The 15,431-nt window shown below is 39.6% G+C and overlaps 1 protein-coding gene across 2 annotated transcripts; it reads left to right on the top strand.

Moving 5' to 3' along the window:
- The first annotated feature begins 7,892 nt into the window (after nt 1-7,892).
- Nucleotides 7,893-13,004, top strand: LOC122034454. 2 transcript variants are annotated; one of them, XM_042593717.1, is made up of 9 exons: nt 7,893-8,195; nt 9,146-9,273; nt 9,996-10,052; nt 10,284-10,376; nt 10,850-10,918; nt 11,025-11,108; nt 11,251-11,409; nt 12,578-12,658; nt 12,776-13,004. In XM_042593717.1, the coding sequence occupies exons 1-9, from the start codon at nt 7,937-7,939 to the stop codon at nt 12,851-12,853; spliced, it is 1,008 nt and encodes a 335-aa protein (XP_042449651.1). In that variant the 5' UTR covers nt 7,893-7,936; the 3' UTR covers nt 12,854-13,004. The 2 variants fall into 2 exon arrangements, with proteins under 2 accessions (XP_042449651.1, XP_042449650.1); XM_042593716.1 differs by having other exon boundaries at nt 10,263-10,376.
- The last annotated feature ends 2,427 nt before the right edge of the window (nt 13,005-15,431 follow it).

Raw genomic sequence — 15,431 nt, 5'->3', positions numbered from 1 at the left:
ACATAAGGAAAGATTTTAAATAAAATCCCTTTTATTTTTATATGGTCGGTCACACCAAGCTTGGGCTCCAAGCTAGGGTCGACCACCTTTACTTGACTCAACCTTTGGCTTGGCCAGCCCAAGCTTGGGCTCCAAGCTTGCTTAGCCGGCCACCTAAGGTTGGATAGGAAGGTGGGTATAGGTGGGTATAATACTTTATAAATAAGAGATTATGATAGGGACCGATAGGAGGAATTGGTTTTGGTCTCTCGATGAAATTAAGCTTCTCGTGTTCGCCCCGAACACCCAACTTAATTTCATCAATAATAATTCATACCACTAAAGAATTATTATTGAACTACCGCACCAATCCCAAATTACATTTTGGACTCCTTCTTATCATGAGTGTGTTAATCTCCCTGTGTTTAAGATGTCGAATGTCCACTAATTAAATGAGTTACTAACAACTCTCTTTAATTAATATCTTAGTCCAAGAGTAGTACCACTCAACCTTATTGTCATGCCGGACTAAGTCCACCTGCAGGGTTTACATGACAATCCTTATGAGCTCCCCTTGGGGACATTATCAACTTAGATTACTAGGACACAGTTTCCTTCTATAATCAACAATACACACTATAAATAATATCATTTCCCAACTTATCGAGCCTTTTGATTTATCGAGCTAAATCTCACCCTTTGATAAGTCAAAGAAATAAATACTAAGTACACGTGCTTGTTATTATATTGGGATTAAGAGCACACACTTCCATAATAACAAAGGTCTTGTTCTTTTATTAAGTCAGTATAAAAAGAACTTACCTTAAATTGTCCTACTCAATACACTCAGAGTGTACTAGTGTAATTTTATAGTTAAGATAAACTAATACCAAATTACACTACGACTATTCCAATGGTTCGTTCCTATCCATCTTAGTTGTGAGCTACTGTTTATAATTTATAAAGAACTGATAACATGATCTTTTGTGTGTGATAACACACACCATGTTATCTACAATATAAATTAATTGAACAACTACACTTAGCATAAATGTAGACATTTGACCAATGTGATTCTTATTTCAAAATAAATGTTTACAAAAAGGTAGGCTTTTAGTATACACTCTAACACAACACGTGTCTCCATCAACGGTCGAGCTGCGACCTTAAACCCTAGTATACACCAACGGTCGAGTGGCGACCTTAAACTCTCGTCTCCACCAACGGTCGAGCAGTGACCTTAAACCCGAGTCTTCACCGGATCATCGAGCGGCGACGTTAAATGCGTGTCCTCACTAATGGTTGAGCAGCGACCTTAAATCTGAACTTGCTCTTACGGTCAAGCGAGTATTCACATATACAAGATCATGGGCACTTGCAGTCAAAGATAAGAAATGTTGTGAAAGGAAATGCTTCGCCGAATGGGCACGCATATATTAAAACCAAAATTTTTAAGATTACATTTCAAGATCATAGTTGTAGGATAAAGATAAGAGGTTCATCGAACGAGCGAGCTTACATTAAGATTTCAAAAATTTACAGCGCTCAACCTCACTCAAGGTAATCCAGAACATCGTCGGGTAGTGACTCGGTTATCCTGTCTCGACTAATAACGATGTCCTTCAAGGTCTCGAGAAGGTGGCCGCCCTCCTTAATCTGGCTGATCGTCTCATCTATCGTGAGGTTGCAGAGCCAAAGGTAATGGGCAACGACTTTATCATTGAACGTGTCCGAGCGGATATAGTTCTGCCTCATTATTGCAAATCGGCTCGGCTTGGCACCCTGATAAATCTTCATCGCCGCTCGAGAGCCCTCCAGCTCGATCTTCACCTTCTCTAGCTCATCCTGGGCCAGCTTTAGTGTTGCGTCCTTAGCGGAGAGCGAGCCTTGGAGCTCAGTTTCCCACGCCAATTGGCTCGCTCTCTTGGTCACCATAAAATCTTCAGCCTCTTTGAGCTTGCTAGCGAGATCTCGGGCCTCCTTATTCTTCAGCTCCAGATCCTTGATGGCCCAGTTCTTCCTAGCGGTGGTCGATTCAATTTTCTTGTCAAAAGTGCTGACCTACTTCTTGAGTCGGCCCAGCATCTCCTCCTGGCTGGAGGTTTTAGCCCATTTGGCATCGAGGAGCTTGGTCGCTTTCTCCAGGTCGGCCTTCATCTTGGCCATCTCCTTCGGATCGGTGGCAGGTTGGCTGTTGGAGACTTGGAGCTTCCGGAACTCATCCTCCAGATGAGCTAGCCTGTGGCACATGGCCAGACTCTCCACCCAATACTACACAGGTAAAAGGATTAGAGCCGATCGGAGGAAAGGTAATTACAAGGAGCTTACCCCAGTTGTCATTTGGGTATGACTATTGGCAACCGCACCTGAGGGCATCACCGCCGCTCGGGCTCAAGCTTCTTCCCAGACTTGGGTGAGTGGTCCCCGTATGATGACCTGATTGATGCTCAGGAGTGAGTGATCGGGCGCTCGGCTCGTTGTACTCCTCCGTTGGCAGATGGAGAATCGCCGTGATTGATCGTCAGCCGCCCGAGGCCAAGTGGGCTAAGGCTTCTGGAGCGGTCGACCGGGACGTAGATGCCGGGAGGATGGTCGATCGCTGAACCCTCGATGGTTGCGATAGCGACATGGATGCCAGGGGCTCTGCAGCAATAGGCTCCTACGACAGCTCGGCCACCGAAGGAGTTCGGTCAGAGGATATCTCGGGCGTGGTCTCAGGAATTGCGGAGGGATTTAAGGTGTAACCTCGACCCTTTCGGCAAATCCCACCGCCGAAGCAACAAAGCGCAAAGACTCTGTTCGGCGCCTATTGTGCCTTAACAACGGCTCGCCAGAGGAGCCTGAACTCTCTGATCGAACAATAGACACTTGCCATGTTGGTTGCTTCGAGCCACCCACAACCTCAACACTGGGAGCTCGACTAGCTACCCCTCCACTAGCCAGGGCGGGTGTCGCTGCGCTCTCATCTTGAGAGCTGATCGGCTGTAGGTCGTGGTTCACCAATTCCTTGATAGCCACCGCCTCGATCTCGACATTCTGAAGCTTCGCAAGGCCGGACATCTGAGCACGCAGCATGACTTCAGCTACAAAAGAAGCAAAAAAAATCAGTTAGAATCAAAGGAAAAACGTACATGAAACCTCTTACCTAAGCTAGTCGGGAGCTCAGTGTGGATCGGACTCAGGCCAAAGATGTACAGCACACCCTCAAACAGCAACTTGTGGATGTCATACTTCTAGCTAGCCAGCATGATGTGGCATGAAGGTAGTCCGAGCGACTCTTGTATTTCTTCAAGTCAAGTTAAGGTGGTAGGCCGACCTGCCAGCGGGTCCGGAAGCTCGGCCGTTTGGGGAGGCGCGCAAAAAAGAAATATTCCTTCTAATGTTTATTGTAAGTCGACTTTTTGTCAAAAAACACTAGCCCGATCCGAGACTGAAACAGAAAGGTACCCAGTTCGGACTGTTTGGGGTATAGAAGTAGTGGAAAGCTCGAGGAGTCAGAGGGATGTCGTGCAGCCGGAACAATACAATGACACCGCACATAAGACGAAAGGAATTCAGTACAAGTTGCGGAAGGGGAACACAAAAATAATTACAGACTTCAATGATGAAGGGATAGATAGGGAAGCAGAGACCAGCCACAAATTGGTCCCTGAACAAACAGATGGTGTCAGTCGGTGGTTCATTTGGTCGATCAGATGCGGAAGTCAAAATGATCTCATGATCAGCGGGGATCTCAAAAACGTTCTGGAGGCTCTCAGCGTCACCTGAATCGAACCTGGTCTCTATGGTGGTGTACCAGAGTCCAGGAGGGGGTCCGATGGCTGAGAAGAGCTCGCCATTGCGATAGAAAGCAAAAACAGCGGAGCAAATGCGAACGAAGAAACAAAAAGATCACTGGAAAGACACCAGGAACAAGGAGAGGCCGGAGACCAAAAGTGAATAAGAGAATGAAGCTTACGGGATGAGGATTGTCGGAGTAGAAAAGGAGAAGTGGCCGACAACGCACAAAAGGTCGCCGGAGAACACGCACAGAATCGTCGGAGAACACAAGTGCAAGAGCACAAAGGTGAAGAAGGCGGTCAGGCAGTGAACTCATATACCCCGGGCTCGGCCGACCAGAGTCGTTCGATCTAGGTCGCGAAAACCTATGCGAAGATCCAACCATTGAATTTAAACCATCAAACGTCGCCATCAATGCCTGTCACGTTAGGTGGCCGGCGACTGCGGGCATGACACGTGGTCCGCTATCACTGGGCGGCAATTAAGAGCGGCATGAGAACCTACTCTGCCTTAATGAAAAAGGATTTGCATGCTTCTTGAGAAATCGGGGTGACGTCAGTCCCATCTACGTTCGCCCAGGATGGACGGAGGAAGAAGTCTTCTTAGTGTAAGCCTTTGCTTTCCCGACCGAATCAAAGGAGCATGCTTGACCGAGCGACTACTTTTAGAAGGCCGACCGGCAAGGATCAGGTACATCCGGACCAGAGTCTATACAATTATGAAGGCCGATTGGGAAGAAATCGACGCACACTGGCCCAGTCAGTCGGACTACAGCCTCCTTTGACTAGACTTGAAGAGGAGGTTTGTGATGCGGTGATAAGGGAGGAAGGCCCCACCCCGCTGCCATGGTGGAGGTCAGTGCTATGGTGGAGGTCAGAGTCAAGGCGGTCAAACGCCCCTATACCATTGGCCAATCGGATAGCACGCTCGCCCGATCGGGATAAGGAAGACCCGATCCAACATCATAACATCTCGACGAGATTTCGAGCTTCCAACGCTGAGAAAGACTGCTAGGTATCTGCAAAGGCATATTGAGCGGCTTCCCCGCTCGACCTTATTTAGAGCTATAAGAACGGAGCAGATTTACGACCAAGCTACACAAACAGAACGACGGTCGAGCGGCTTTCCCACTCAGCCAGATAATACACTCATCCTAACAGAAAGTAAGAAACTGAGCCAAGCGGTTATCCTTCGAGCGGCTATCCCGCTCGGACTTGTAAAAGACACCGCTAGCTGGATATTATCTTTTTGGGAGCATGCGCCACTGACAGGTGGCATGGTCGACGGCTGGTTCAGACAGAAAATTGTACGACAAAAGCTTTCACTGTCACTTCAATGATATGTTCGGCTCGTTAAGGTATTATGTCAGGGACATTTTACTGATACATATTCTCAGGAAAAGTTCGAGAAGTGTGCACATCTTGGGAAGTGTGCACACCGCTACAGGAGCCCTATATAAAGGAGGTCCAAGCTTCAGCGGAGGTATGCGATAATCTACTGTTGCTGCTACTATTCGCTATTTTGCTTTGCTTCCACACATCATCGATGACTGACTTGAGCGCCGGAGGGTCATCGCCGGGGACCCCTTCCCTAACTCGGCACTAATGTAGCTATGATTACAGGGTCGTGAGAAGTTAATACACAGTCAACCAGAACGTCACATCCCTAGCTTTCGTCACCTCGATTATCGGATAGGATCAGTAAACATTTGATACTTTATGATCATTTAATGCTTAGATTTGACATGCAATGGTCTGAACCAATTAATTCTGGAGTTTAATGTTTATAAATTTTGAGCTGTTATAACAAAATAGTCTTTAAATTTATTTTAAATCAGGGATTGTCCACAAGACACCCATGAGATTTGAAAATACCTAAATTTCTTTTCCATTTTATCCATCCCTCAAAGTTGACTTTTTTAATCTTTCCTTTTTCCTTTACCTACAAAAACTTTTCTCTTACTTATTTCTTCTTAAATTAAATTAAATATTTCTCTATCCTTTACATACCAGTAACAACCACTATGATACTAAAAATCAATATTATAGTTTAATTGCATCAACACTATTATGGTTTTAATTTTTAAAAATCAACACCACAACGGTATTGGTTTTTAAAAATCAATATAATGACAATGCTGGTTTCTAAAAATCAGCACCATAATCATTTTAGTTTATAAAAATTAGCACTACAGGAGTACTGGTGTGTTAAGCTATGTTAATTTTTAAAAAATAAAAAAGAAGAGTATATTTGGACTTTGGAGTACTGTAGGATGGATCTAATTAAAGTTCTCTAGGTCATTTTGGTTGAAACCATTGATAGATCTAGGAGATTTAGATTTTAAAAAAGTTGACCTATAATGGAAGATAATAAGGTATTTATGGTGTTTATGCATAATTTTGACAACCTTATGATAAGTTATATGTATATGTTAATTGTTTTAAAGTTATAAACTTTAAAAATCTTCTGATCACTGTTGTTAATGACTTCAAGCTGATATCTTTGAGCACATATTGGAATGCCATTAATGAGTTTCGATCGACTTAAGAGATTTGAATTTCTAAAAAGTTGGCATGTGATGAAAGAGAGTAGTGTAGTGAAGGTGTGTATTGCATTCATGTCTGATTCTGACATTCCTATGATAAATTTTATATATATATGTGTCAATTGTCTAATTCCGGAGACCATAACTTTTAACTCAAGTATCAGAACGAGACACAATTTATTTTTAACCGAAACTCATTCAGAGATCTATATTTGTTACTAGTAAAACTCATAACAACTCAGTTTCAAGCCCAAAATACATCATTTAAAACTGTTTCAGGTCCATCAAGGGATTTCATTCAAAACCTATTGATTGACCTAAAGATTTTTTATCGGATCCATTCCAAGTGCTACAAAGTGCTACACGTTTCTAAAGTGCCTAGAGTTTATATGTGCCTTAGAAATATCAATTTGAAATCATTAAAAATAGTGATTAGAAGGGTTTTCAAAGTTTATGACTTTAAGACAATTGATATGTACACATAACTTATTATAGTGATATCAAAATTAGACATGTACATCATAAATATCTTCACCTCACTATTATTTTTCATTGCATATCGACTTTTTAAAAATCTAAATCATTTAAGTCCATCAATAGGTTTCGGTCAAAATCAATTGATGAACTAGAGAACTTCGATCGGACCCATTTAATTTCCTATAGATTTTTACAATGCTCCGGAATCCAAATATATCATTCTTTACTATTTTTAAAAAAATCAACATCACTATCTAACATACCAGTACTATCATAATACTGATTTTTTTAGAGTTCAACATCATCGTAATATTGATTTGTAGAAACTAGTACGGCTACGGTGCTGATTTTCAAAAATCGGAATCACAACGATATTGGTGTAATTATCTTATGGTATTATTTTTAAAAAAATATATAGACCACATTGATAATTATATTGCATGTAAAAAGGGAGAAAAGTTTAATAAAATCGAAAAGAGATGTTTTTTTTTGACATTTTTAAATCTCGGACGTCTTTGGATGTTACTCTGGGTGTAAACGAATTGAGTCAGTTTGTGAGTTTTTCGAGCCAGCTCGATAAATATTTGATTCATTTTTGCATTTATCAAATTCAAATTGAGTTTGAACATGTTCAAATTTTTTTCGAGCCACACTCGAGCCCAAATTATTTAGTTTTATAGTTCGTGAGTCGCTCGCGAGGCTTAATATTTTATTAATATAATATAATTATATATTAAATAAATAAATTTCAAACTTTTTTTAGTATTTATTTTTAATAATAATTTGAATAGTTTACAAACATATTTAAATCTTTCAACTCGAATCCAAACTCTGATTTGAATAAAATCCGAACTAAAAATTTTAAACTTTTTCAAATTTCAAATCAAACTCAAACTCAAATATAACGAAGTCGAGCTGAATTTAAACCTAGATTTTCATATTTATCTCGATTCGCTTTTTTTTTAAACCCTAATTGCCGTTTGAAAAGTGTTGAAATTAATATATTCCTGAGAACTCAGACAATACTTCACTGAACACTGCGCCACGTCAGTCGCCAGTTCACGCTGCTGGTTTAAAAAAAAAACAATAAAATAAATAAATCTTTAGTCGCGACAGCTTGTCCAGGAGAAGACCCTGTTCGATCTGCCGGCGCTGATGGCTTCGCCTACGTTGGACGGCGCTCCTCTGTTCCTCGCCGCCCTCCTACTCCCGCTACGGCTCCTCGGCTTGAGCTCTCGTCTTCTACGAGGAGGATCCGACCGAGTTCGGTCGTTGGGGATCCGATCGGTGGTCCTCTTCGCCTTTGTCAGCATCCGGCTCAGCGCCATATTCGCGCTCTCCGATACCTCGCCCTCGGAAAGAGGCGCACTTCTCTCCGAGTTGGAGGACTTGAGGCTCAAGGCATCTCAGTTAGGTTGACCTTTTCCAGGCCAGATTTCTCATTTGTTCTCCCACCTTTTATTTATTTACCTGCTGCCTGTATCCTTGTTTCGTGTGGTTTCCGATATGCCTTGTTGGGGTTCTATTCTGACTGTGAAGTCCAATTTTGTTCGCGGTTTTCCTGTGTACTTTTTGTATTTTTCCTTCAATTCTGTAAAAAGCTCCCATCTCCAAGTCCCAGTTAATATTTTCACATAACACGGTCTATCGTTCTGAAGAATGCGGGGGTTTATGCTGATATATAGAAATCCCAACCAAGAATCAGAATTTCACTTGCAGCCGATAGAGGATTGCCAGCAGCCTACCTCATTTCCAAAACCCCCTACATTGTAAAAATGAACTTTGTTGGGTTATTAGCTAGGTCAATAGATACTTGTGTTTCACCAATTTTCAAAGGGTATGAAGAATGACTAAGTTTAGAGGCTAAGTTGAATTTGATACTATGCGATCATCAAGTTGAAATTTATGATATTTGGTGAGAGCGACTGGATCCAAACAACAAAATTGCACTCTTGAAGCGCCAAAGAATTCAAGTTAAGTGCCAATGCCAAACTAGAGTCTTTTTATTGAGCAATTCCTGTCATGCTTATTTTACATGACTACTGAAAGGTTAATGGCACTTGATGAGGTTTATGCAATATGAGGTGTGAAAAACAATCTAGCATATTCTGTAATCTATAGCAAGAGTAGCCTTGTTAGAATAACTCATTGATCCTTCATTTTCCTCAAATTTGGTGTGAAGAATCAGCATGTATCTTGCTATTAATATCATGGCCATAGTAGAGAAAAGTCTAAGCACAAAATAACAATAATGTCACTAATTAAATCGTTGGAGAATATCATCACAAAGAAAAAGTCATGAACTAGAACTATATATAATCCCTTTTTCATTTATACTAACTAGTTAGTTTTGAAATGTTGCAGAATTAGTTCTAGAAGTGAGTACCAGAACCTTCAATTCCAAAATCCTTGACCTAGAAGAAAGGGATAAAGTTGTCAAGGAGATGGAAGAGAAGATCCGAATAATGGAGAATGCTTTATATGAATTGAAGGTGTGCATCTGACAGATTATTGTACTTCAACTCTTTATAAGCCTATTGCAGTGTGTACAATTCAGATGGCCTTTGAAGCTCTCCACTTTTTGTTGTACCAACATTTTGTACATGTTCATTACTATTTGGTTTTTTCGCTTGTTATGCTTTGGAAATCTGACTACTCATATGCATTTACGAATATTGTCAATATAAAGATTGATAAATGTGATAAAAGTGGTCAACAATCTTCCCAAAATGAGTTGAAGCTATGTTGTTCTTATGGTAGCAATAGAGCTGAAGAAAATTTATGGATTAAAATCTCCTGCCATGTTAATTGACATAATCTTCAGGAAATAGGTTATTACATTCTACGAAGAGAATAGGATCACTTTTGTGGATCCTTACAAGAGCCTAGCCTCCTAAATAGTAAAATAATTTTACTAGGTTTGCTAGATCTACTAAAATAACAATAATGAGGCTTTTATGATTTTTCTTTCATAAAATTCTAATATAGCAATAGTAGTTTATAAGATCTCTAAATTGATTTGATTTATAATCTTCATCATTGACTCTGTTTTGTTGCCCTTAGCAGCACTTATGTTCAGAAAAATTCATATTTTTCTGTTAACTTTCTATCATTTGTTTCACACTCATATTTAAATCCAGGATCTTGTCAAATATGTAGCAAGAAAATGTATTTATGGTCTAACTTGTGCATTTTTTCTTTGATGATGTTGCAGGGTTCAAACAGTGACTTATTGAACACTGAAGTTCGAATTGGTGCTCTTGAGAAAGAGGTGATCTCTCTCTCTCTCTCTCTCACACACACACACACTATTCAAATAAGACTGTATGTTGAAAGTCCAGTGTATACTGCAAATTAGTTGTTTGAGATATATATGCTCTTCTAATTTCTTTTAATTTTTTTTTTGAGAAATGATGATGAATTTCTAACTTGTCTCGGTGCTACATTTTAATTTGATAAATGGTCTTGATATCTTTTATAGATTCAGTTGTTATTCGAGCAGTCGGCTAAGAACAAGGATAGCATTTGGAGTTTAGAGTTATCCAATGACAAGGCAAAAGAAAAAATGGAGATCGTAGCTTCTGAAGTTGAAAAGGCCAGTCTTCTTATCATTCATGTTTTGTTGTGAGAACAATACAGTTAAACTAAATGCTCAATAGCTCACATGAACGTGTTGCGACTTACAAGCTGAAAATTGCATTGCTGATTTTTTTAAGTAGTCTTGGTCCTTCCAATTTACATGTGTTGTTTTTAATAGGTCGCAGATCCAATACCATTTTTTAATATATTAATCCATAAATGAATATTGATGTAACAAGTTTTATAGCTAAGTTGGCTTTTGCTACTAGAAAGGAAACCACTAACCATGGAACCCACTAACTCCATAACTAAGTCAGCATCTACATGTAAATTATTAAATTTTTTCAACATAGAACACGTAGTTCTACAAAAGTTTTTAAGTTATAATTGAACTTCTTTAAAAGTCTTTTTTCTTCCTAGATTCAATTTTAATGACGTCAAAGCCATGTCTTATCTGAAACAAAGTTGATATTTAACTTCTGTGATCAGATTGAGAATATTGTTACAGAACAATGGATCCAAATACGCCAACTGGAGCAGGCATTTCAATCGACAAAGGTAAACAATACACTGTTGCGGCATTAATGGAAAGGTTATGGTGGAGATACAGACTCACACTTTTTAGTTATTAAACATCCTCCCATTTGCTTTTGCTGTTATTTAGATGATGGCAGCAAATGTTCTCAAAAGAAATAAACAAAAAGAACAGAACAAAATCCTATGGCCGACCAAGGAAACTGTGAACAAGGTATTTAAATGCATGGTGCCTGAATTATTTTAGTGTACTACGTTACTTGGATATTGGATCTGATTACTTACCTTGAAAGTTTATGGGTGCCACTGAAATCCAATGGATCTACTATTTTTTATTTGTGCACTCCTGATGCTAGGTCGTGCAGTTCATAAGGGGCATTGGCCGCTTTGAGGCCTCAGAATTTAATCTGCTTGATTCATTCTTTTTGAGAGCTTCTTTCTCAAAAACAGACACACCTCGAGCATATGATCATTTCAAAGCCTGGATATTGTTTGCCCAAAACTGCCATTATGAGGTGCAAATTTTTTCTATTGTTTTCATAAATTTTTACATATGGTGTGTCATCTGCATAAATTAATTTAACAACACTGTTTATTAAATCTTTCTTAGTTGGTAATTGATATCCTTAAATCACTAATCTTTGTTGATGGAGATATGCAAACTCTTAAGTTTTTATTGAATAACTTATGCATGTCAGTTCTTGTCGTATATTAGCACCTTTTATCTATTATATTTTTTTTTTTTTTTGGAAACCACGAGTTATTGCATTCATATGCAAAATAGGACGGGGATATTTATGCTTAAAGGAATCTAAATATTATGAGTTGAATATCCAATATCTTTAGAGATAAGAGCATCTGATTATGAGTTTCTTGCTTCTAATTTCTGCTTCATGTTAGGTACTCGAACTTCTTCATCTTCATTCTGATGTACCTTCTGCACAGCAACAAGGTTGCTGTTTATTAGATTAAATAAATTCTTGGTTCCACGTACCTCAACATGAGTCACTTACTGGTACCATGAAGCATTTTATGGGTTTGGGCACTCAGGCAATTTAGTCAATCATGCATCACCAACCCCTCTTAGACTTACCATTGATATCAAATTATCTTGGTTTAGAAAATTATGATTAGAAAACTTGACACCAAAGTTTGTGTTTTCTCTCTATGAGGATTCTGTGAATTATTTGGATGTGGGGAATTCTTGAGAAGATAGGTCATCCTCCAAATACTACGAGACACTGATCTTATTCAGTATTCATGCATAACTTGAACGATTTGTTCATCCATTCTCTAGCTGAAAGTCAAAACTACCAATTCATGTGCCAAATGATTGTGTAAACCATGACATTGCTGTTGCCTATTGGACTGTCAAAAGATAGTAGTAGAATCATGGTATTTGATCTTTAATCTTTAAAATTAGATCATACTCTGAGAAGATCAAGTTGTAATTGGTTAAGATGTCTGCATATGAGGAATGTCACGATGTTTATCTGGTGTTAAATTTGTTTAGCCTGGAAAACTATGATGCATAGCTCTCAAATAAATTGATACTGCATAAAAGCCATAAAATATGTATTTCTGGTTTCTCTCTCGGCTACTTTTTGTTTTCTATCATAAATTCATACGCAATTCTATTTTACCAAACTTAACCAAAATTATCGCATTTTTTTTTTTTTGCAGCTCCAAGATTTAATTAAACATGAAATGAAAATGAACGAGTTCACTGCTGAGTTTGCCAATAATTTTGTTGTCTTCTATCTGGTAAGTTGTATTGAAAATTTATCCTCCTTTCCCTTTACGGAAGATTAGCAAGCCTTTGTGTCTTGCAAATATAAAATGCTTACCCCCGCCTCATCGGCAACCTTGCTTTGGATCCAGGCTTCTATGATGATGGTCATTCCTGTAATGACTGCTTGGATTGTGTTCTCATCGTTATTCAACTTCTTCAAAGGATGAAGGCCCATCGAGTTGACGGTGACAATTTGCAAAATAGGATTACACAGTTTTCTTTATATGGTATAACCTACCTTTTCCATAGTTGCACTTGTTCTTCATATACATAAAGTTCCCAAACTAAGATATTTCATTTTCTTTTCTTCCTTGATTAAGCCGGTTTCAATCTATAAATTTTCCTGTAGAAACTAGTTTTAGGCTCTAACAAACTAAGAACTTAAGCTGTGCAAGCATGGAAGCTAACGAAATATAACTGACTGAAGTCGCTTTTTGAATGCCTTGTAGGCAGTATCCATGCAGCTGCTCTAGCTCGGATTGTAATATTCCCCTCCTTGTTGCAGAAGGCTATTAACACTAGCATTAAAACATGAACATTAGTCTAATCATAGAGATTGCCTTTTTCGCCTTTAAGGTGATTCTGATAGTTGTTTATGATACAGTATGTTATAAGCAAACCTAGAGATGGCGTAGCGGTCAAAATCAAGGTGAGATAGTAGTCAAAGTTAAAGTGAGATGACAGCCAGAGCGTCACTCTCAACAGGGCCTAGTTCCTCACTCAGGGCTAAGGCCTTCGATATAAGGACTGTCGGTTCAATAGTTAGACGGACTTCAAGGATCTAGTGCTCCACTTGTAAATAATCGGTCAACATAAAGGTCAAGCGGGCTTGCAACGCAACAATCGGTCGACCCAATAACTGATCGGACTTACGAGAGTATAACTGGTTGATTATAACGTTGGTCGAGTCTACAGGGCTCAGTGCCCTCATATATACAAGGTAAATATGCAAAACACTCAGAATAAACCCGGTTGGCCTTAATGCGTCGGTTGAGTGCACGGGATCCAGCTCCTCACTTCTGCAATATCACTCAGCTTACAGATTCAGTCTGCAAGTACAACTTTTAGCATAAATCCGACCGGCCTGCGGCCGGTCGGACTTATTCGTTGAGCTCCCTGTTCTTCGAGAATCAATCTCCCATCATACGATTGGTCAATCTTAGCGCTGATTGGACCTACAAGACTTAGCTCCTCATTACTTATCAAATCTGCAGCACCCGGGTCTATGGGCATATAGCCGGCCGATCCTATGGCTAGTCAGATTAATGGGATGCAGCTCCCTGTTCAAAAGTACATAGCTCCTATTACATGAGGTTGGTTGGGTGTACAAGGCTCTGTTCCCGTTTCATATATGAATGCTCAAGGCAAATACATAAGGCACTTCTCATTACAAACCCGGTCAAACATAGATCTAGTTGGGCTACCTCGGTCGGCTAAAGGTCCGGTCGGGCTACCTTCCAAAGATAATATTGTCAGGGAATCATAACAAATTGGTAGAATAACATCTATTCGTCAGGGAATATGTTGATATCCGACACATGCAACAGAACCTTCTTATGAGGGTGTTATACAACTTCTATCATTATTGCGGAGGTTACAAAAGACAGTTCATATACATGTAACTGAAGATTCCTTGGAGAAAAACTGTACACCTTCCAAGACCAGAAAATATTTTAAGACTTGATACTTTTTGATGCTAAATATTCTTTGTCACCTCATTATTGCGAATGTTATGAGAGGTGATATAAAAACAGGAGACTTTCTCCATTGGCGAGGTACGCTTTATTACTCAATACATTCGGAAAACTCAGTATCAACAATTTACTGCCCTTATCGTCTATTTTTTGCTTGTCCACTATACTGACTTAAGCGTTAGAGTATTTGCACTAGGAATCTCTTTCCTGGTTCTCGCTCTAACGTTCTGTTAGCTCTCTTTTTTGTGTGCGCAGAGAGGGAGGGAGTAGCAAGAGCCATTTTTTGCTCCAACTCCGAGCCTTGTTGCCAATTTGAGGTCTTCTCCTAGTTAATAATAGAGTCACCTGCTCAACGTGCCATCTCCGCAGCTACTTTCAAGCAAGATCAAATTTGGCGCCATAGGGTCTCATGTTCCTAGTCGATTCAATGTATTTGCATCCATCCGACAAGTTTTGGAAATGAAAGTCTTGGACATAGTTTCCGCGGTAAAAAGAGATAAGAGGGGTTCAGTTAGAAGTAACAGAAAAAGGAAGATAAAATTTCTTACCAAAGGAGGATTCCGGTCCCATCCGGACGAGGCTTAGTTCAAACATGTACAACATTCCTTCCCGGAGTAGTTCAAGAATATCAAACTGCAAGTCGGCTAGTTTCTTCGTAACTTCGCTAAAGGTCAACTCCATGCGAAAGTCACCTAGCTTCGATGCAGGAGGAAGGGATGACTGCCACTTAGTTGGCCAACATACGGGAGTGGGGAGTCAAATAAAAAATATTTATCCCTGTACTCAATGCCTTGATAAGGGATTTTATCAAAAAGGACAGTTTTTGAATGAGAACGGAAACAAAAAGGGTCATCGGTTAGACACATTTATGACTGACGTGATGGACAAATCATTATTCCAAAATGTTGGGGCTTGCACCAATAAGAACTTCTCTCCTTGTTTAGTGACCAGGTTATCTAAAAAGTTGATCAACATTAATTCTGATCGGGTCTTGAGGGCTTCGTCCCCCTTATCTAAGCAAGGTCCTTACCATATATCCGATCGGCTACAA

The sequence above is a fragment of the Zingiber officinale genome, chromosome 11B, assembly GCF_018446385.1.
Source record: "Zingiber officinale cultivar Zhangliang chromosome 11B, Zo_v1.1, whole genome shotgun sequence".
In the NCBI taxonomy this organism is placed as follows: Eukaryota; Viridiplantae; Streptophyta; class Magnoliopsida; order Zingiberales; family Zingiberaceae; genus Zingiber; species Zingiber officinale.
Note: the sequence above shows the minus strand (reverse complement) of the source record. Positions and strands in the feature narration are given on the sequence as shown.